The sequence below is a fragment of the Anomaloglossus baeobatrachus genome, chromosome 2 (genome assembly GCF_048569485.1).
Source record: "Anomaloglossus baeobatrachus isolate aAnoBae1 chromosome 2, aAnoBae1.hap1, whole genome shotgun sequence".
NCBI classification, from domain to species: domain Eukaryota; kingdom Metazoa; phylum Chordata; class Amphibia; order Anura; family Aromobatidae; genus Anomaloglossus; species Anomaloglossus baeobatrachus.
The window spans coordinates 193,902,475-193,926,896 of NC_134354.1; the positions used below are offsets into that span (position 1 = coordinate 193,902,475).

Below are 24,422 nucleotides of genomic sequence, written 5' to 3' on the forward strand. Positions count from 1 at the left end.
GGCTCAAGTTTGCAACAAAGTTGCAAGTCAAATTTATGTATGAGATAGCCAAAATGGTTGTTTATAAAATGATGGCAGTCTCATGTTCGAAGCTGTAGTGGATGGTGAGATGTGGAGCCTGAAAATCAAAAGTTCAAAACATTGTTGCTCTTGCTTGTCAGTGTAGGTGGTCTATCATTCAGAAGCATATCTGTAAGTATAAATGCTAAGCGGTTTCCAACGATTTAAGAGATATCACATAGCTCCATAGTGAGTCTGAGATATCCACCACACATGTACGATGTCTACTGGCCCATCAGATCCCCAAAACTGTCAAAAAAGAGACATCAGGGTACAGTATTCGCAGATATACAGGGACATATTTGAATGGTGGAAAAGTTGAAGGGACAACTTGCTTACTCTCTTCACATATGACCTCACTATGGTGGAATCATCTTTCTATAGTAAGAGAGGTAACCAAATCATCCTCCTATTGTTCTCTCGTCTTCAGCTTTACATCTAGTGCCGGAAACTTAAGTAAGAAAAACACATATACAGATAATGCTTTACTCAAGAGGATTAATAAGGCATATCTGTTTAAATCCTGTAAGACCTTTTTGGTTAGGATTAATATGTAAAGAACTGGTAAAATGAAATATTTGATTGATGAATTCAGAAAGATTCTGAGGGAGAGAGATCAACATGTTTACAAAACTCTTCCTTTGCTCAGATAAATGCTCTAGGGCCTATTTTCGTCGTAGGGCTTATTCTCAGGGAAACACAGTTGGGAGAAAGTGTACCCTACAAAAAATGTAGACTCCCCCTACCCAGGAGATTCATACTTATTAGACCCTGGGTGTCTGTGTCAGTCCCAGGTCATCCTGCGATCTTCGGTGGGCGCTTCCAGCAGGTATGCTTCAGCCAGCCCTCCCCTGCTTCTGGCAGACACACACACACACACACACATCAGATTGCAAACACAATCCCACACACCCACACTTGGCACATCAGGCAATACAATTGCTTCCAGCCGGCAAAGGATCCTGGGATGCAAAAACGAATACAGGACCTGCGGTGGAAGAAATCAATGCTTTCCACCGCCGGGTCCTCCATGCGTTCCACCAGAGGTCCTCACACTCCACTGAATTGTGCCCCAGAATCCTCTGCCGGTTGGAAGCAATCAGTATTACCAGATGTGGTGATTGTGTGTGCAATCTGAAGTGGCAGTATGTGCAATCTGATGTGTGTGATCTTGTGTGTGTGTGTGTGTGTGTGTGTGTGATCTGATGTGTGTGCGTGTGCGTTCCACCACAGGTCCTTGATGCGTTCCACTGCAGGTGCTCCCGTTTGGCGTCTGGTAAGTATGATTGCGGGGTCTTCAGCCTTCTTTCTTCTCTCTTTTGGATGTATTTGCTTTCTATAATAAAGTGCCTTGCAGTATTCTTTAACTTTTTTAGCTTCATGGATGTTTCATTATTGAACTGTGACTAGGGATTATTTTCTGGAGTAGGGCTATATTTAAGCATCACGTCGAAAATGCTGAAAATTACTGCTTGGGCTTATTTTTACAGTAGGTCTTATTTTCGGGGTATTTTTAATTTATCTGGTTGCTGACTATGATCCGTCCAGAGGGCTGGTCTTCTTTTTTCCGTTTTGATGCCAAACGTATAAGAGCACCTGTAATATATTTCTATGGGATAATCAAATAGTACTACTGCAAATGTTCAAGGAAACGTTTGTATAAAAATAATTACCTAATTCAGATTCTACCTGTAATCTGACTTCAGGGTTAATTTAAAGGGTCTCATTTAGTGTCGACTTATATTAGTATGTAGGGAATACAAATTTAAAGACTGTTAAAAATCATATGTATAGTCAGACCATGATTCTCTACTGTTTATAATAGAGGATATATGGAAAGTTTTTCATATAGTAAGTATGAGGTCTATTCCGGAATAGGTATGATGTACTTGCAAAAAAAATAAGAATAACCACTAACTGAACGATGTGTTTCCCACCAGATGTCAGCCGATCGGACTGTTCTAAACAGGCTAGAGAGAATTATTCTTTACTATCAACCAAAGAGTTCAGGCTCAGATTAAAGTCCCACTCTTCAAATTAGAGTTTCATGGGCAATAGTAAGTAAAGGCATAAACAATGGCGTACCACCAATGGCGGTAATTCACACGGCTGCTATGGGTCCCATGAGTTGGGGGGGAGGGGGAACCCAGTGTCAGCAACGACACCAAGCCCTCTCCACCTGACATCATACTTTCAACTGTATCAGCATTGTAGATGCCAATACAGTTGAAAGAAATGATGAAAGAGGGATGCGCTCCGCTCCCTCTTTCATTGTTCTCTCTCGGTGTCTGAGATCTGAGGTTACATCACAGCGGGCGTGATGACGTCACTAATTTTTCCCTACAAGCAAAAAAAACGCTGATGTGAAAGTAGCCTAAGGCCCTGTACGCACACTGTGGATTTACCGTGGATTTTGCCTTGGATTTGCCGCTGAATTGCTCCAGAAAATGTGTCTAACATTGCTGCAGTCATTCCCCAGCAAATCATATGGGTTTGAAAAAATGCTGTGCACACACTTCGCTTTTTTATACCCGTGGATTTTCCGCTGCGGAATTAATGAGCATGTCACTTCTTTTCTGCAAGTACCTGCGGTTTTTGCCATAGATAATGGTAAAAACCGCGGGGACCAACTTGCGGAAAATCCGCGGTAAATCCGCGGCAAGTCTGTGGCAAACCGCAGTAAAACCGTGGGCGCGGTTTTACCACGGTTTTTACTGCAGGTGTGGGATTCTTTCAGAGGGTCCAGTTTTTTCTTAAGAAAATGGCACTTTCTAGTGCGCACATAGTCCAAGGGCTTGTTCACACGTAAATGCTGAAATTTCTGCAGTGATTTGACAGCACATGTGCACATCAAATCGCTGCAGAAACACTGCGTAATGGATGCAGTGTTTCCGCAGATTAGATTATGATTTCATGCGCTATGGATGCTGTCTCTCCCATAGACAGAGTGGGAGCTGCATCCAAAGCACACAAATTAATTGACATGCTGCTTTTATGAACGCATGGATTTGGGTCAAAATTTTAGCACCCAAATTGCTGCGTTCAAAAAAGCAATGCGCGCACGTATTATGCACAATCTACATAGATTGTGCTGAGGACGCAGGATGCATGCATTTACGCTGTAGTGCTAGACACAGCATAAATGCATGCTATTACACAACGTGCGCACAAGCCCTAAGAGCGAGATTGGGGGCACTCTGTGGATGATGTAGGATGAATCATACACATGAAGCAGGGCAGGAGGATGGGCAGGAGGATGGTAATTGCAGAACAAAGACAGAAAAAGCAGCAAGCAAGACCAGCCATGCCCATCAGACCGGACAGCGTCGTATAAGAGGATTGTGAAAGGTATTTTTTGGGGATATGGAGAGGGATATGGGGATATGGAGAGGGGGTTATTTTCAGGTTGCTACACTACTGTAAAAGAATTGGTGCCTTAGTTATATTCTATAAAAAAAGGAACATGAATCTTGGTAGGCGACCCAATTATCAAACTTCATAGATGTGAATTTCGAGATATGTCTAAGTGAAAGGTTATTAGAGATGAACGGAACAGTGGTAGTTCAGGTTCTGTTGGTTCAGCCGGACTATAGAATGTTTAGGTTGGGACCCGGACTTGACCTGAACCCCAATGTAAGTCAGTAATTGGGCAGTTCGGTGCGAGCCATTAAAACACTGCAAGCGGCTCGTATTGGGCCGAGTTACGAACGTACCTTAGCCCACTGATGCTCGCTTGAGTGATTAGCATATGTAAAGCATCTGAACTCCGAACTCGAACAGTGATTTTTTTGTAGTGTCCATGTTCGGTACGAACACCAAACTTTACCGTTCAGGTCCGCTGATCTCTACAAATTAAAGAGAATCTGTCGATAAATTTAGGACGAAAAACACCAACATGTAGTCATGCTGTTAGGTAATCTTATTTTCTTTTCCAAACATGCCTCTGTGAAAATTGTCCATTTCAGTATTACATCTAAAAATTTGTAACACAGCACATGCTAAGTATAAACTGCTCACCAAAAGTCATTTGGGAGGTGCCAAAGGGAAGAGTCATGCAGTCTTGGCTGCTCATTCTGCATTGATTTGGACCTTTGGGCACGTGACTAGCTAACTCTGCTAATCAGGATGTTAATCCAGCCAAAAACTGGATGACTTCTCACCACGTTGGGATCGCCCAGATGAGTCTTGTTAACAACATAGATATAGAGCACTCTGTAATACTTTTTTTATACATAAAATTAATACAGACAGTTTTGACAAGGACATTAGAAAGGTTTTACTTACGTAGCAGTGTAACATGGCATGGTTTTAATCCCCAAAATCTAGTGTCCGATTCCCCTCAAAGAAGAACTGTTTCACATTTCAGTCTATTTGAAAGACTTGGAAGAATAATGTGATTTTATTTACATGAAACTCTTCATCTTGTTCCCACTTTTAACATTTATATATACATGCATCTAAAATGTGAGTGTAATTGTGAGTGCTCTCATAAATTTGCCACCAGGCCTCTGTCTGCGCTCAGAATTCATAAATGTAGTAGGATTTACTGGCAATAAAAGCTTCTGCTTCTCAATGTTGTATGCAGGAAGCCCACAGTGGATTATTTATTCCATGGATGTAATGGTAAGCTGCCTGACACCCCATGACACTAGCGGCCATTCAGTCTGCAGGTAATTAGACCATCACTTCCTGATCTGCAGAGCTAGGTATTTGCTTCATTTTTATTTGGCCTATATGTACTCAAACTGCATCCCGGGATGGAAAATGTGATGGAATTTCTGCAAGCTACAAAGAGCAAAAGTATTGCAGGGATAAAGGGCATTTTGTGTGGTACAGCGAATGAAAAGGGCCCTTATTCTGTCTCCTGGAACCAGTTTTCCACTACACTAAACCGACTTATGTGGAATATTCCATCTACTGCTGATTTTACTGTCCTTGCAATGCCTAAGACTCCGAGGATAAGATCCCCTCCAAAAGCATAATGTATCCAAAGTCAGTGTCATGTTGTACTGGAGGAATTGCTAAAGCACTTTTTAATAAATAAATTATAGATACTATTAAATCCAGAGTATTTATAAAGGAATTATTAAGACAAAATAACATTAGAATTAAAATGATGCTCAGCTTTTGATGTCATAGACAAAGTAAACAGTTGAGACTACATTTGACCTGAACTGTACAACGCAGATATGTTCCGTGTGAACCAGATTCGCTTAGCAATCAGGGCGAGCAGATCTGACAAATGGATGAGTGACAGCTCAACCGTCTAACCTGGAGCTGGGGTGTGCTCAGCTGTTAGTATTTTGAGAGACAGCTCAGTTGTCTAATCTCACACTGGGAGGTGCAAGACTTCCCGTTCCTGGTAATTGCCCAGCTATATAGCTGAGCAGTTCATCCCAGAGAAATGCTAGTCTTAGGCTATGTGCGCACGTTGCATCTTTGTGGTGACCACAAAGATGCAGGTTTTTATGGCCCCCAAAAAACACACCTGCGGCAACAACACTACATCTGAAGCTCACAGCGAGCGTCATAGAACATGACTGCCCGCTGTGAGCTCCACACAGCAACTGAGGTGAGCCACGTGATCAGCGGGACGTCACTCAGGTGATTTGCAGGTGGAGGACTCCAGCTGTGGCCGCGGCTAACCTGAGTCATGTCACCACTGATCACGCGGATCACGTCATTTGCTGCGTGGAGCTCACAGTGGGCAGTCATGTTGTATGGCGCTCACTGTGAGCTTCAGATGTAGCAGTTGTGGTAGCATCGTGGGGCCTCGTGTGGATTACGTCAGACTTCCAGGGGTGTTTAGGGATTAATAAAGCTGTGAAAGAGGGTGCTTTTTTATCTTTTATTTCAAGTAAAGAATATTTTTGATATTTGTGTTTATTTACTTTCACTTACAGATTAGTGATGGGGGTGTCTATAGAACTTAGTGGTTGCTGTGGACTACCATTAACTCCCTCATTACCCCAATTGCCACTGCACCAGGGAAATTGGGAACAGTCGGGTAAAGTGCTGGGACTGTCGCATCTAATGGATGCGGCAATTCTGGGTGGCTGCTGGCTGATATTTTAGGGTGGGTGGCACCCAATAACCATGGGTATCCCCAGCCTAAAAATACCGGCCCCCAGCTGTAGGTATTTCTGTGCTGGTATCATAATATGGGGGGATCCTACACCAATCTATTTATTTATTTTATTGTATTATATAGATCCGCCCACTGGCGTCTGTGATTGGAAGCCTCAGACACGCTGTCACTCAGCGTGAGGGCTCATCTGACTGCAACCAATCACCTCTGGGTAACCTTCGGCTGACTCTCGCTTTCTCCAGAGCTACTTGTGTTATATTTACTCTCAGCACGATCACATGACCCGTCAATTCCTGGTTTAACAGCGCATCTCTGCACCCGCTCACTCACACTGGCGCCATTATCTTGTATTGCACAAGAGAGGTGAGTCTCTGTTCTCTGCTTTATACATCTATTTACTTTAACTAGATTCCTATGTTTGCTCTGTTCCATTACCTAATACTGATTCTTTTCACTTTGGGATACCGGTATATTCCTTTTGATAGTTTTCCTCCATGACTCCAGTCCTACCAATCACGCAGCTGACTATGGTTGTTAAGTATGCCTGTATCTTTTTTTACTCCTCATGATATATCATACCCTGCCTTTATATTATATGGTCTTGTATGTGGACTTTATTTTTTCCATTTTTATTGCGCCTTTACTTTTTCCTCTTTCTTCTCCCTCTTTCCTATGTTTAGATTTGGTTGCAATTTTTTGCTATTTTCTTATGTTTTCTATTTTGATTGTTTTCATTTTTTTCTTTTTCCCCTTGTGCCTTTTTTCCCTTTTTTTCCTCTTTTCTTTTCCGCCCATTTTGTTCCTTTTTCTTTTCTTCTAATTTTTTCTTTTCTTTTTGTTCTCTATTTTTTCCTTTTTTTCCTATTATTCTATTTTACTCTTTTGTTTTTTTCTGTTTTACTTTTTTTTTTCTTCTTATTCTCTTGCCTACCTTTTTCATTTTTATAGTTCTTCCCTTTTTTCTTTCTCTACATTACTATTATCATTCTTTTCTTCAGAATTATTTCTCAAGGTTTCCTTTACAGTATTTACAGTATTATAATTGTCATTTTTCTATTTACAGCAACCACTGCCCCATCCTGCTCTTTGCCTTGTTACACACCTTTTTATTAGTGTGACTCATTCTTGAGGTATAAAGCCTGCTTGTCTTTGTATACATGCATAGATATTTCTGTTCTTAGTTGTCATGTATGCATTTTAATTTCTATATATGAGATTTGAACATTATATTATTATTACGTTTTAATAGTGGTCCCAATGTATAGATGCTAGAGGTGGTATTTTCTATTCTCTGCAAAGACATTTATTCATTTGTTGTTCTTGTGTTATTTTCATCTTCTTGTAGATTGACCTTGCAAAAGGCTAAAATACAGCCGAAACGTCATGTTAAAAGGGTCACCTAAATAAAAACATTATTTTTTCTTACAAATTTTGGTTGTGTCTCTATATGGTGTGGCAGGTTCTCTATATTGACTGAGCTATTTTTCCTGAGCACACGTTTTAGTACATGTAAGCGAGTCTACCCTACTGCAACCAATCACAGACGCCGGTGGGCGGGGGAAGCAGTGAATATGTATGAGCCTAATAAGCGGCCCGGTAAGAAGAATGAGAGACTGCGGGAGCACTGTGACAACCACCCCAGTGACTCAGTAAGTACGAAGCGCATGCTCCTAGCACATTGCACCAAAGAATTTATACTGAGACTGGCATCTAGACAGATACCAGGGATCAATACCCCGCCAACCCCAAGTCAGCGGGGGATTGATCTGCCAGTTCTCCGAAACTCAGGGACAAAACGCAAAAAGAATTCACATGCTGCATCATTGTGGTCGCCACAAAGATGCAGCCAAAAAAAACTGCAACGTACGCACAGCAAAAATGAAATCCCAAATACTTTGCTGGGGAAGGATATGCATGCAGTTTCGGGACCAAAACTGCACCTGAAAAACGCGGAAAAAACCCCCAGTGTGCACACAAGGCTTTAGTCTTTGGTTAAGTTGTGCTAGTTGGCCTCTTGTAGCTGTGCTATGTGGAGTGATCTTTGACCTCTGACCTCATTTGACCAGTCTTTTTGCTTTGTCCCTCTGCTTTGATCCACTACTCTCCAGGTATTCTGACTCAGGATTGTGACCTGACTAAGCCTCTGTCTATCCCCTTAATCTTGGCGTGCTCTCCTAGTACCTGACCCCGGAACATTTGACTATCCTGTCACAGGTAAAATATATCTTTGTACCGTGTTAGCCAGTAGAGATAAAAAGAAAGTTTGTTTAAAAGAACTGAGAGTCCTCAGTAGTTGATACCTTTTAATGGCTAACTGAAAAGATGGTAATAATAGAAAGCTTTCGAGATTACTTAGGTCTCTCCATCAGGCATGGTATAACACAAAATCTGAAGAGCCACATATTTATACACAACAGGACATAGAATAGTGCAGTAAAAAAAACAAGTTATGTGAAGCAGAACTATCACTATGGCAAGGGGGCAAACTGTTGTGGCCATAAATATCCTTGTAGTTCATAGATAAGCAGTGTGAAAGTTTTATTGTCCTCTGATTTAGGTCTGGTCCGGGCTGTGATGCCCCCAGATGCTCTGAGGAACACATTTCTTAATTGATGTAAAAAGACATTAATCCATGTGACACATTCATTCCTGCTCTGAATGTGTCAAAGGTCATCATACGCTTGTACTCCCAGCCTCTTCTGTCTCTCTGGAACTTGAAATTTCCTTGCAATACCAGCAATTTCATGTCCATGATGCTGTGGTCTGGGTTACAAAAATGTTTGGCCACAGGTAATTGGCCATCCTTTTTTCCCTAATTGTGTGGCGGTGAGAATTCATCCTTGTCCTGAGCTGTTGTCCTGTCTCCCCTACATACAGACCCCCAGTTGGACATTTGGTACATATAATCAAGTACACTACATTGGTTGTAATGCAGCTGAAGGTACCTGGGATCTTGTACTCCTGATGTGATCTGGGAATTTTTATCTTGTCCGTTGTCAAAATAAATGGACAGGTCTTACATTTTTTCTGGTTGCAGGGAATGTTTCTGTTGTTGTTGGAGAGGATAGGGAGCTTCTGACATTGATGCTTCTTAGATTTGGGGGCTGTCTAAAACACAGAAGTAGGGGGTCTGGAAAAATAGATTTTAATCGGGCATCTTTTTGCAGTAATGGTTGTAGTTTCCTTGCAGCTCCTCTAAACACCTCCAGATGTGGATTGTAGGTGATTACAAGAGGTACCTGGTTGTTTTCTTCTTTAGTTGTATAATGTAGGAGATGGTTTCTTGATATTCTGGTGGCTCTTGTAATCTGATTTTCAATTGTTCTTGGGTGGTAGCCTTGATTCAGAAAAGTCTTTTTGAAGCCCTCAAGGTGATTGTCTCTATCTGTACTGTTGGAACATATCCGATTGTACCTGATGGCCTGACTGTACACTATAGAGTTTTTTATGTGTTTTGGATGAAAACTGTCCCATTTCAGGTATGCTGGACGGTCAATTGGCTTCTTGTACAGGGACATCTCTATTTCATTGTTCCATAGTTTAATGATGGTGTCCAAAAAGTTGATTTCAGTGCAGGAATAGTTGAGTGTTAGGTTGATGGTGGGGTGAAACTGATTAAAGTGTTCATGGAAGGTCTTCAGCTGCTCCTCAGACTCTGTCCAGATGATTAAAATATCATCAATGTAACGGTAGTAGGCCAGAGGCCTGTTAGGACAAGAGGATAAAAAGTCACTCTCAAGCTTGGCCATGAAAAGATTTGCATATTGTGGTGCCATTTTGCTTCCCATTGCAGTCCCAGTCTCCGGTAGATATGTTATTGTCAAATGCAAAGTAATTATGGGTGAGGATGAATTTTGTAAGTTTCACCACAGAATCGGCATCAATTCCTGTATTTTCCAGGAAAACTTTGCAAGCATTTAATCCATCCTGGTGTGGAATATTCGAGTACAAGGATTCCACATACATGGTGGCAAGGATGGTTCACTCTGGTAGAGGACCTATTGCTCATAGTTTTTTCAATAGGTCAGTAGTGTCCTGGATGTAGCCGGTTGTATCCCTTACCTTTGACACATTCAGAGCAGGAATGAATGTGTCACATGGGTTTATGTCTTTTTACATCAATTAAGAGATGTGCTCCTCAGAGCATCTGGGGGCATCACTGCCCGGACCAGACTTAAATAGGAGGACAATAAAACTTTCACACTGCTTATCTATGAACTACAACAATATTTATGGCCACAACAGTTTGCCCCCTTGCCATAGTGATAGTTCTGCTTCACATAACTTGTTTTTTTTACTGCACTATTCTATGTCCTGTTGTTTATAAATATGTGACTCTTCAGATTTTGTGTTATACCATGCCTGATGAAGAGACCTGAGTAGTCTCGAAAGCTTGCTATTATTACCATCTTTTCAGTTAGCCATTAAAAAGGTATCAACTACTGAGGACTCCCAGTTCTTTTAAACAAACTATATTTTTATCCTGTCACATGAACTGCCGTGTAGTGATGAGCTTCATGCCAACTTTTGAAAAAAAACTTCAGATATTCTAAAATAGCAAAATACACCGTGCGCACTTCTTTCCCTTGGGATTGTACATTGAGGCTCCAACGCCCCCTTTCTGACTATCACATCTAAATAGTGGCCAAAGCTACCACAACCTTTACTTCTGGCATCAAGGTGCCCATCCTATTGCTTAGCAATGATGCCAGTAATTTGGTATGTGATAGTTAACCCCTTTATTATGCTTCCAAGCTGTGTTATTAGTACTTGCTAACTTCAAAGATGGCCATAAAACTTCCTGCTTGTGCTCAGTGGTTGTCCAGACCTGTCGGATAGTTATTTTGTTGATTTACTGTCTTCATCAATGTGCACACATAAACACTTAACTGCGTAAATCAAATGGGATGTGGACAATGATGTAATTAATGGCCAAATTTTGGATTTCATTTTTAGGGCAGAATTGAAAATGAAGCCTAAAATCTAACAGACTGTTTAGTCAGCCAGAGTTTATCAAAACTACAGAAAGCAGCCCAGTGAGTGACAAATGACTGGAATCAGGGACTCTGTCTCTATAAACTTCCATCTTACTCAGTATAGTACTCTCAGATTATGTGGCATATACATGGGGACAGTTTCCCTTTAAAAAGCCCATATATCTGTCAGATCTAATCCCCGATATGTTTGGCTGTGTATACAAGGAATCAGAAAACAGCTGACCACATCATTTTAGTATTATCATTAAACTCTATGTACCGGAGCAGCTCGCTATAACACACTTATAATGGGAGCATAAATACTGTGACCGTGTCTCCATAAAACCACTTTTCAAACACAAATTGAGTTGTATAATAAGCTGTACCATTTAAAAGCCTGGCCTGATCATTGACGAGTTGCAGAGCAGCTTTCAAGAGGTCGCTGGTGCCAAAACAATACTGTTCGCTATAGGCTTAAAAATGTTTTCATTCTTTAAGGCATATAATCCACGGCAGTCATTTCCCTTAAGTAGAAATAAACAATGAGGAATGTAGCCTAAAGGGGATAAATAACATTTATCACTGATACACAGGAAACATGATAAAGTTATAACTGCTGGGGATGCGGATGCTGAAAACTCACTTATCCACACAGTGGGGTTCTAAGCCTACTACGTCTATGGAGCAGTAGTTAGCAAAGGTCATCAGTCATCACTATTACTATAGCTATTGAATGGATCAGTAGTTAGCATAGGTCATCACCACTCCTACAGTTAGGAAATGGAGCAGTAATTAGCATAGGTCATAAGCACTCCAATAGACAGGGAATGGAGCAGTAGTTAGCATAGGTCCTCACTATTCCTATAGAAAATGAATGGAGCAGTAAATAGCATAGGTCATCACCACTCCTATAGCTATTGAATGGATCAGTAGTTAGCATAAGTCATCACCACTCCTATAGAATGGGAATGGACCAGTAGTTATCATAGGTCATGACCACTTCAATAGACTGGGAATGGAGCAGTAGTTAGCATAGGTCACCACCTATGGAGGGCTGTAAACGTCGTGGGACCTTGTGTGGATTACGACGGACCTTGGTGTTTTGCGGGTTGATAAATTGGTGAAAGAGGGTGGTTTTTGTACTTTATTTCAATAAAGGATTTTTTCAGTGTTTGTATTTATGCTTTTCACTTACAGATTAGTAATGGGGGGTGTCTCATAGACCCCTCCCATTACTAATCTAGGGCTTAGTGGCAGCCGTGTTCATTAACTCCTTATTACCCTGATTGCCCTGGTGCAGTGGCAATCGGAAAGAGCCAGGTAATGTTCCAGGATTCTCACATATAATGGATGCGACAATCCTGGATGGCTGTAGGCTGCTATTTTTAGGCTGGAGGGGCCAAATAAGCATGGGTCTCCGCAGTCTGAGAATACTAGCCCCCAGCTGTCAAGTTTTAACATGACTGGGTATCAAAATTGGGAGGGCAGCACGCAGTTTTTTGTTTGTTTTTTTTTATTTAAAATAAATTAAAAAAAAGAAGCAGCCTGTAGCCATATGCTTTATCTCTGCTGGGTATCATAATGCGGGGGACCCTATGCCAGTTTACTTATTTATTTTTAGACCACTATAGTGACCCGCAGACAGGGTCTGTAATCGCAGGCAGTCAGACGCTGTCACATAGGCTGAGGGCGCATCTGACTGCAAACCAATCACAGATGACAAGACTACCGGTGGGTGAAGAAAGCAGTGAATATATACCGTAGATGAGCAATAATGAGTGGCTCCGAAAGAAGAGCAAGCAGTTACAGCCGTGCCGAAGCCTTGGTAAGTATAGCGTGCTTGCTTTTTTTATTTTTCCTTTATTTTTTTGTATTTCCTGAGTTGCCAGATCCCGATAATTAGTCACAGTTCCCTAAGAACTCTGGGCCCGGGACCGGCACCCGGATACTTTTGAAACTGCATGGATCCGGATTTTTACAGTCCGGGTCAACCCAACACTAGTCATCACCACTCCTATAGACAGGGAATCGAGCAGCAGTTAGCATAGGTCATCACCATCCTATAGACCAGAAATGGAACAGTAGTTTAAGGCTATGTGCGCACGTTGCGTACAGTCACTGCAGAAATTTCGGTCATAATCACTCCTATAGACAGTGAATAGAGCAGTAGTCACATATGCTTTATTCACACAGAGATGAGACCTCATTCCTGTTATTGGTGGATATCCCAGTGCTTAGGCCCTAGGCACCATACATTTGCCACCTATTCTGTGGATAGGTGATATATTTTATTTATAAGACTACACCTTTGCTGAAGTACCCCTAATTTACTAAACAGGAGGTGTTACTGGCAATCCAGTTATATATTGTTTTTTTTAAGTCACTTCTACTGTAAATGGAAGTAATACAACAGTGGAACAATATCCTCCCCTATGGACAACAGTTTGCATTATGGCAGTATGTTTGCATTCAGATTTTAGGTTTACTGTACATGAATAGTAATACATTTATTGCTCAAAAACGCCTTTCAACTGTCCACTTTTGGGCATATTTTAACTTAACCACTTCCCTTCTATTTCACGTCCCTGTTTGCAGGAGCTTCCAAACCAAACTGAGATTTGGCAACTATGCAGCTCCCTATACCTTGCAGAAGGGATCGGAACCATAAAGGCCCCGGTTCATCAAAGTGTTTATGCCAGAAAAATGTCAATAAAACACAATAAGAAGTTGCACATTTTTGTCCAATGCAGAATTCTGCAAAAAAAATAATAATTGCGATTTGTGGCATATTTTCACCAGTGGAGCTTGGAAGGAGACGATACGGCGCATGCCAACCCCAGATTGTGAAATTTATCAAAAGTGGCAGTGGTTTTTTTATGCTAAAAATGTTAATTTAGTCCCTGATTGGAGTAACATTTCTGGCAAGAAGCACAGGTGTTTGTCCTTGAGAAGATGCAAGGCCACCTCAGTATTTGTAGCCAAAAGTAAGATTGAATAAAAAATACAGCAGTGGTGTCCGTGTTTCTATTATACGTTTCCTCTGATTGTTCCACTCCTAGTTTTGGCTACAAATACTGAAGTAAAAGCCTCACCAAATACGCAAGGGTGCACATGGTCTTAAAGAATGTGGCGCATCCTACTCCAAAGTGCTCTTTCACTAAGGGGTACTTTGCAACATCGTTACTGCGATATCATCGGGGTCAAATCGAAAATGATGCACATCCGGCGCCAGTAACGACGTTGCAACGTGTAAAGCCTAGGAGAGAAGATGAACGAGCGTGAAACAGTCAAAAATCGGTGATCTGTGTCACGTCGTTCATTTTCATGTCGATGCGTCCGCAGGTACGATGTTGTTTGTCGTTCCTGCAGCTCCACACATCACTGTGTGTGAAGCCGCAGGACCGACAAACATCTCCTTACCTGCCTCCACTGGCTATGCGGAAGGAAGGAGGTGGGCAGGATGTTTACATCCCGCTCATCTCCGCCCCTCCGCTTCTATTGGCCGCCTGCCGTGTGACGTCACTGTGATGCCGCACGACCTGCCCCCTTAGGAAGGAGGCGGTTCGCCGGCCAGAGCGACGTCGCAGGGCAGGTAAGTGCGTGTGAAGCTGCTGTAGCGATAATGTCCGCTACGGCAGCTATCACAAGATATCGTATGTGCGACGGGGGCGGGGACTATCGCGCTCGGCATCGCTAGCATCGACTAGCGATGTCGCAGTGTGCAAAGTACCCCTTAGACTGGCAAGTGCAATGCCTGTATTACTGAATCAGGCTGGACTTTGTTTCCTTCAGCTGCTTTGTATTGGATGGGTGATCAATATCAGATTGGTGTGAGTTAGATGGCGATCGCCGGATATAAACAGTACATACAGCTCCGTTCACAGACTAGTGGCTGATCCTAGGTACTGCATGAACTGATCTGCATCTGCTAATGACTAGTAATGAGTGAGCACTATAATGCTCGGGTGGTCAGTACTCGCAACAAGCAGTTGGTGCTTGGATGTGCGTGATTCAAGTAACCAAAGATTTCTCAGAAAAATGCTCTAGTCCCCCATTGAATTCCATTATAGTTGTCACTCGAGTCAGGCCCATCTGAGCACCAACAGGTAATTACCAGCAGTGGTGACCCACCTCAACTACTGATTCAATATAGAAGTCACATGTCCTTGTGTCAAGATGTCAGCAGGTTTTAGATATGGTCATAGGACTGGGCAGGAGGGGATGAGTATTGCATATTTAATTATTTTTTTTAACACTTTCTGATCCTTACTTAAAGAAAAATGTGTTGACGTGGACAACCTGTTTAGTAGCATATTTCTAAATTGCTGGTCATAAATCTTCCCAATATTTTATACATGTAAAATAAATATATGTTTTAAAGCACCATTCCAGTCCCATTCCGCTATCATGTAAGACTGACCAGAAATCAGAGCAAAGAGTCACAAAATCTCAAAGTGAATCTTTGAGAGCCTCGTTCTGGCTCTCATAGACTTATATTGAGATGTGACTTCCAGTCCTCACAATAGATACTGGAGTGATCCGGCTAGTTAAAAGTAGCAGAAGATGACAGGAACGGTGCTGAGAAGAACATGGTGGCTGGTAAATATGCTACTATGTCACGGTGAAAGACAGTCATGTGGCCTCTAGCAATAGTGTTTGAGTGCGCAAAAAGCTCGCTGACTTTCTATTGTTTCTTCTGTTAGTATTCATTGTAATAAATTTTCCTGCTGGATTTTCATCTCTACCCCTTGGACGCAGCAGGAGCTTGTCTTCCACCCAGCTGCTGATCATCAGTATTCTCTTGATGTTTAAATACTCCCTTCTTCCTTGGACTGGTGCTGGTGAGATTATTCAGTTCATTCTAGCTCTATAGGATCGTTCCTGCAGCTTTGCTGAACTTTTGCCTGAGTCACCTGTGGTTAAGTAGTTCATGCTTTTCCCCTGTGTGTCCTCCTAGTGTCTTCCTTTAGCATTTAGTGGGGTTGATGAAGAGCTAATACCACCCATTCCCTATCTAGGGTCCAGCACTAGAGATACCTATGGTCAGGTATCCAGCTCAGCTCATAGGTGGAGAACCTATCAAGGGTGATGAGGGAGCCCAGGATCCAGCGGTAGGTTTGGTCAGGGGTCACCATCTCCCCCTTCCCTAGACGCAGTGGACACCATGTCCCCATTCCCTAGACGCGGGGGCCTCCTCTCCTTAACTTTCACCGCCTGCTTGGTACTTCCCCGTACATAGTGTGACAATAACAATACCATAAGTCACACACTGCGTTTTTTTGACGCTGCGTTTTTGTGCAGTTTTGCAGCAAAAACGCACCCGCGGCAAAAAACGCATGTGTTTTTGCCACATTTTGGTGCGTTGTTTTGCTGCATTTTTGCTCACTGCGTTTTTTATCAGTGAACAATGCCATTAATGCTGGAGGGAGAGGCAGGGGGAGCAGAACTACAAAGCTCAGCATACTCCATCCACTAGTGTATGCAGGAGAGCAGACAGCTGCAGAACTACAAGGCTCAGCATGCTCCATCCAGGACTGTATGCTGGAGGGAGAGGCAGGGGGAGCAGAACTACAAAGTTCAGCATACTCCATCTACTAGTGTATGCAGGAGAGCAGACATCAGATGCAGAACTACAAGCATCAGCATACTCCATCCAGGACTGTATGCAGTAGTTTTTTGCCCCCCCAAAAAATGACAAGGGCTTCGCCATATTTTTGTATGCTAGCCAGGTATAGCAGGCAGGTAAGGGCTGCCCTCAACCCCCAGCTGCCTATTTGTACCCGGCTGGGAACCAAAAATACAGGGAAGCCCCTTTTTTTTAATTATTTCATGAATTTCATGAAATAATTAAAAAAAAAAATGACATGGGCTTCGCCCAATTTTTGAGTCCGGCCAGGTTCAACTAGGCAGCTTGGGATTGGAATCCGCAGTGCAGGGTGCCCAAGCTTTCTGGGCACCCCCGCTGTGAATTGCAGTCCGCAGCCACCCCAGAAAATGTCGCTTTCATAGAAGTGCCATCTTCTGGTGCTGTATCCACCTCTTCCAGCTGCCCTGATGCCGGGTGGCTCGCTGGGTAATAATGGGGTTAGGGTTAGCTGTATATTATCAGCTGGCCCTAAGCCCGAAATTCATGGTGTCACGCCAATATTAGACATGGCCACCATGAATTTCTAGTAAAGATAAAAAAAAAACACATCACACAGAAAAATATTTTTATTAGAAATAAAACACAACACAATTAGTGACTCCATCTTTATTGAAATAAAGAACCCCCCCTCCTCCGCAGTAATCCTGGGTCAAGGGTCCCACGCTATCCAATCCGGATCCAATATCATCTGATCGGTTTGCTGGAAGGCAAAGCCATCAGATGATGTGTCAGGTTCAAGGACCTGAATCACATCACACATCAGCTGATTCTATAAAAGCCGTTTATACAATCAACTGATGCATCGGTGCCAAAAAAAACCCCCAAAAACACAAAATACACACGTCTGTGCTGACTCCCGTCCGATCGCTCCAGGAGCTGCCAGTGATCAGTGAACCGGTCTCTTGACGGCATCAGCTAATAGTTTAAGCCGGCCGGGCGGTAAAAAGCTGGCGTCACCGCGAGACTTACGATCAACTGATGCGTCAGGTGACCGCATCAGGTGATCCACCGCCAGGTCCTGCAGCTATCGGACGTGCCCGGGAGTCTGCACACAGCCGGAGCGGAGGTGGCGGTACCGGGACAGGAGCTGGGAACGGACATGGCACCGGGAGTCTGCTGACAGGTGAGTATGACTTTTTTTTTCTACTGTTCACTTTTGATTTCGCAGCTGCTTCCATCTCCCGCCCGGCTATGGCGCCGCACGGGAGCGGACATGGCGTAGGACGGGAGATTGAAGCAGCGGTGGCGGTACCGGGAGGATTCACGCTTCTGTGTTTACTGACAGAAGGAATCTTCTTCCTGTACATGTCACTTTACTACCCACCCCTTGCGTTTATAGCTGTGTTTTTAGTCATAGAAACGCACTAAAACGCAGCTATATTTGCAATTTGTGTTTTTCATTGTGTTTTTGAACATCTCATTGAACTCAATGGGTGGAAAACGCAGTGAAAAGTGCAAAAATAATTGACATGCTGCGTTTTTGTGGGCACCACAAAAACGCAGCTAAAAAAACCCGCTGTGTGCAGACAGCAAAATGAAAACTCATAGACTTTGCTGGGGAAGCAAAGTCATGCAGTTTTCTGAGCAAAAACGCTGCAAAAAACGCAGTGTGAACTTAACCTTACGTATCTGAGTCTCATTTTGAGTTATAGCCTGTACAGCAGGCCAGAGCTGCAATCACACAGCTGAAACCTCTGCAGCACTGAAAATGTGGACTGTAATATAGCACGTACCAAAACTGTTCACAGTATGTAAATTATGTATAAACAGTATTAGAACGCAGCAAATCGTACAGCTAATGGCCCATAAAGAACTGCTGTGCACTTGGGAGAAGGTTATTAACTCCTTGGACCTGGACTTTAGGAAGTAGCTGCACCCACTAGCATACGTAGCACTAAAAGTTCCATATATAAAAATAGAAATGCAATTTACAACAGCGAAATGTTGCATAATGTAGTACTAAATCTATTCCTGCAGTGTAGAAATAAAGAACAAAAACAGGTTAAATTCCCAAACTGCTGGCACTGATGTGTTTGTTTCATAGCTCACATGGCAGGATGTGACAGAAAAAGTGTACATTTTATTATGTGGAAGAAGAGAAAATAGCCCTAACAGAGCTATCTGTAAAATGCATTATCATTCAGCCCCTGCACAGTGCCTTAGAGGATGAAAACAGAACGTCTTCTGGTGGCTGGTACAGAAGGAATTCCTCCCCAAATAAAAGACTCATTGGTACACGGAACACACTACATAATACACTAATGACTATTAAGTTCTCAAACGCTCCATAATGAACTGTTACTCGTCAAGCTGCACAGCGAACCTGGCACCCAAAACACTGTGATGTGGTAAGGAAATGAAGTAAAGTCCTCAGCACACCAGCATCTGTAAGAACATCTAGTTCACTTGAGAACGCTGCTAATACAAAAGGGGGTACAGAGATTGAGGCATAACAAACACATGCAGCAATGCTTTAAAGGGAACCTGTCAGGTCACCTATGCCTCAAACCCAGCAGCATTCACATGTGCATGCCGAAATTCCCTACCTAACGAGCCCTGTATAATGCCATTTACTAAAATCAATGTTTAAAAAACGAATTTATAAAGTGCACTGTTCCTATGCTAATCAGGCCGACTAGTTGAAATAGTGTTGTTTCCACAGACTAGTCGGCCCACTTTACATGTTATCACACCCTTGTGGGCGTAATAACATGATTTCCAGTTTCTTGCTTTTAGTCATTGTAATTTTAACAATTCAAGATGTTCAGAAAACCTCTTTAAAAGGAAATTATGAAACTACTTATTGAGTCCTAGTAGGAAAAGGCAGAGAGCTCAACATATTGAGAACTTCATTTCATTATTTTTGTTGCGGGACACGAACAGAAACAATGGTAGGCATGGGTGGGGTGATCTGGTTGTGCCAGCCCCCCTGGTACTGCAAACCCAAGATCAACGACATAAGCTACTGACTAGCTGTATCATTAAGTTCACACACAGTTGTAGACAGCTATATTCAGATCTTAGGCAGCCTATGTGTCATTTGGAAATCCTTGCTTGTAAAAATAGCACTGGCTACTCCCAGCAACAGACGGAACATCATTTTTTTCCTTTCTGTGGTTTTACTCTGCTTTCACTACATGGTCTCTCCTGAAATGCTTTGTTTATCTACAAATCCTGTAAGGTGATAAGAATAGGACCTGATTATCAAGATGATATTTCGTTTCCATAACCATATCATAACACACAAACTGAATACATGTAAACTTATCACGGAAATTAATGTTTTATTTAACATTGTTGAACAGTTGTGAAAGAAGATTGTAAACCTTTTAAAACCTGGCTTTCTGTGTATCATGTTTCCAACAAGTTAGCTTCATCTAAATAATCAAAGGTATAAGACGAGTCTTAGTTAAACCCCTTCTTGACCAGAAAATGTTAATCTTTCCCCCTACCGTTCTTCTTCGAGCCATAATTTTTTTTTATTATTTGGTTGACTTAGCCAGTTGTGGTTTAGAAGCATACCATTCATTTGACCAAATAATGTATTACAAAAATCTAAGTACGGTGATATGGGTGAAATAATCTTATTCGAGTATTGGTGTTTGTTTTTTGTTTTTTTCTTTTTTTTTTTTAAAGAAGTTGGTGTTAGCATCCAATAGTGATCAACTTGCTTTTTTATGACATCACAAATGCAGAAACTGAAGTACCGTTTCGACCCCTTGTACAGATCTCGATCTTTTTCAAGCTGTCAAAAGCCCGCATTATTGTAACGGATGCTGTTTCTGTATTTGTGATGCCATAATAAAGAAAGTTGATCAATATTGGATGCTGAAGCCATCTTCTTTTATTTGTATATTTATTGTAAAAATTGATTATCCTACGTTTGGCATTCATGCATGAACATTGTATTCGATCTTTATGCTCTCTTGACACCACTTCTGTATTTTGGTGTTAATAGTGTGGTAAAAATTAAACACAAACACATAGGCCTATTTTTCGGGGACAATGGCCAATAAAAGTTTATGGATCCATGAAAAACATATACAACACATGGAGGGAAGCAGTGTACAATCTGTGTGCTGTACATGTTTAAGGCTGGGTTCACATGTCCTGTAGTCATCCATTATTACGGATCCATTAGAGATCAGTTTGCAAAAATGTTGTGCAAACACAACTTTTTTGTTTGTTGTTAAATAGCGGATGTCAGACGGATCTGTCTTTAATGGATCCGTTGTCCATAGACTTCACATGTTAAAGTATTGCTATTTATTGTCCATTTGTAATGAATTCGTTACAAGTACAACGGATCTGTTGTCCATAGACTCCCATGTTAAAAATAAAACGGATCCGGCAGAAATCAGTTTCCCAACGGATCCGTTCTAACGGATGACTTACAGGACATGTGAACATAGCCGAACACTGTAAAGTATAGGAGAATCAATACTAGAAAGACAATGACGACACTGATAGTGAAAAATAGACCCACAGATGACGCACTGATCCAAACAATGATGACACTGATACCAGTTTTTCACGTACGTGTTTAAACCCGGACGTGTGAAGGAGGCCTTATATTGTAATGTTTTTACAACTTTTTATTGCAATTTTTTAGGGAGGTATGGCAATGGGAATTCTGGCTTTTGCAGAATTTTATCTCTATACAGAATTTTCAGCATGGGTTCAAGACTGTTGGAAAACTACTTCTTGAAGCTCATCAAGAGAATGCCAAGAGTGTGCAAAGTAGTAATGAAAGCAAAAGGTGGCTACTTTGAAGAACCTAGAATATAAGACATATTTTTAGTTTCCCACTTTTTTAAGTATTTAATTCCACATGTTTTAATTCATAGTTTTGATGCCTTCAATGTGAATCTACAATTTTCAGAGTCCTGAAAATAAAGAAAACTCTTTGAATGAGAAGGTGTGTCCAAACTTTTCGCATGTACTGTATATATATATATATATATATATATATATATATATACTGTATAGAGGAATGAGAGAAGTGATGTACTGCAGGATGGGGCAGTATATATAAAGAGTAAGATGACTGATGTACTGCAGGATGGGGCACATACTAGAACTGAAAAGAGTGATGTACTGCACAAAGGTGCTGAATATAGGGGGTACTGGGATCTTTTTCAAGCCTTTCCACTGGCATCCATTATGAATCAGATAATTAACTATGCTTTGTGCATCACTTACAGTGGTACCTTATAGGGGAGTAATAAGGGAATGCACTAAGAATTATATTTCTAATATGCCAAAACTCCTGCCGTGTACATTGTTAGGATTCTGTGTGTATCAATAAATATAAATGAGTAAATTCCACTTTTTAATACTCTGCAAACCGTTCTAATCTAAACAACTATACAGTACAAAGTAAAAGAAAACACATAAACAAGAAAATCATTTTGATGGCACTTACCAACTAAGAAGAAAGTATATACATCATTATCACCCTCACTAAATTCTTTTATATTCCCAGAGAGAAGAAGCCATAATCCAACACCAATTATGGCTGATCCTGCAAGCTGAAAATAGAGAAAAAAAATGTATATTTAAAGGGAAGCAGTGTAACACAATAAACAATGTTCACTACATATAAAATGTCTAAAATCAGGCTTTTGTGGTAAATAATGAGGGTAAAACATGTTCTACTTCTTTACACTACTAATGTGACTTTTCAGAAGACAAAATAAGACATTAAAACCGCATTACTTATATTGACATATTTAAAGTTTTGTAATACAATTTCTAAACCAGAAGAAAAAAAGAATACAACACCAGAGAATTCCATAGGAGACGATCCTATTGACTTGTTGGGTAAGATAATGGTAAGGATGTAACTGATTGGAAGAACAAGAGATAGGAAAAGTGTATGGGCTTGGTTAAAAGTAACTATAAGTAACCCCTGAAAACATAAAAATAACAACTACAGCCCCAAATGGGCACCAAAAGGTTAAAAAAAATTCATACTTACTGTCACATGCAGACTTTGCAGCATGTGACTTGGGGTGCACCTGCAAGGGTTAATTTATCTCCTCTCACTGAATCCAGCACTAAACCTTTGTTATAGTCTATAACTCAGACCCCGAGGATGAAGATGGCCGAAAGAGGTGGCGCCGACACCGGACAACGGAGACGCCCATATGGCCAATCGCGCGACCGTTAGGTAATTATTAAGTGTTTTTTATGTTCTCACAATGGCCTGGGCTCTTATATACAGCATGTTAGAATGCTGTATGTAAGAGCCCAGTGGTGGTGGTCGCAGCTTATACGCCAAAAAAGTGGTGACAGGTTCCCTTTAAGCCTTATGGCAACAACAAAAATAGCAGTCATGAAGCAGAGGTCCTACAATGTAATTAAACAAGGCACTTCTGAACTTGAAAGTGATGCAAGTTTATTTAACGTGCATGAAAAACCGTTTTCGGTCCACTACGGACCTTCCTCAGTTGCACATTGGTGGAGTGGACTGGAGGCATAGGATGGCGTGAAGCGCGGTATCCACCATTGCATAGGGGCCGCAATGCAGTGGTGGATACCGAGCTTCACGCCATCCTATGCCTCCAGTCCACTCCACCAATGTGCAACAGAGGAAGGTCCGTTGTAGACCGAAAATGTTTTTTCATACACATTGAATAAACTTGCATCACTTTAAAGTTCGGGAGTGCCTTGTTTAATTACATTGTACGGCTTTGGAACCTAAAGCGCACCCCTATCTCGATATTCCTACAAGGAAGTGCCATTTCTTCTTTCTATATTAAGCAGAGGTCTAACAGGAATCTCGAATAACTAAAAATTGCTGCTGTTTTTTAACTTGTCCAAAAATTATAAGGATGTCCCTTCGCCTACCATAAACTGAACAAAAACCTGTAGAAAAGCATGGCCCTATTTTCCCTAGATCCCGCAAGGGAAAGAATAGTTTAATGCAGACCAGTCTAATAAGCAGGAACTGTCAAGAATCCTGTGCTATGTAACAAAGCATTTATACTTTTGAGTGATTCCTTTTTCTTAGCATTCTGCCAGCACTATGAGGCTATGTCCGCACTTTGCGTCGTCCTAGTTGCAGTTCTAAACGCAGCGTCTGGCAGAAATTGCTTTTGACAAAGTTGCTTTTGACCACAAATTCGCGGTAAAAACGCATGTGTTTTTACCGCGTTTTAGCCGCGTTTTTAGCGCTTTTTACATGCTTTTCAATTGCGTTTAGACAGATGCGTTTTCAACATTTAGACACTGCTAAATAAAGTTTGAACAGTCAAACACAATGAAAAAAAAGGAAAAAAAAGGGACAAATATATAATTATTGAAATCATAACGAAAATAGTTATCTTTCATATCATTATAGCGGTTTTATGGTATTTTTCGCTAAAATAGCAATAAATTAATAGTTTTTATTAATTTAATTGTCGGACTCTGTGTGTGTAAAGGGACATATTATTCCATTATTTTGATGTCAGAAAAGCATGTGTTTATGGAGTCCAAAACGCATTGTTTCTGCTGCTAAAAAGCAGGTAAAATGCTGGAATTTTGATGTTTCTTGCTTTTAACAACTTCTCATTGACTTCAATGATATCAAAACGCAGCCCAAATGGCAAAAACAATTGACATGCTGCTTCTTTGAACACAGAGTTTTTGCCCAAAATTATGCAAA

At 41.4% G+C, this 24,422-nt stretch overlaps 1 protein-coding gene across 1 annotated transcript in view; it reads right to left on the reverse strand.

The window, feature by feature from the left end:
• LOC142291216 (tetraspanin-2-like) overlaps window positions 1–24,422 on the reverse strand; it is a 241,144-nt gene that overhangs the window by 101,248 nt on the left and 115,474 nt on the right. The window contains exon 2 of the mRNA XM_075335574.1: window positions 22,197–22,302. Within this exon, the coding sequence (XP_075191689.1) occupies window positions 22,197–22,302 (106 nt within the window). The remainder of the gene's footprint in view (window positions 1–22,196; window positions 22,303–24,422) is intronic.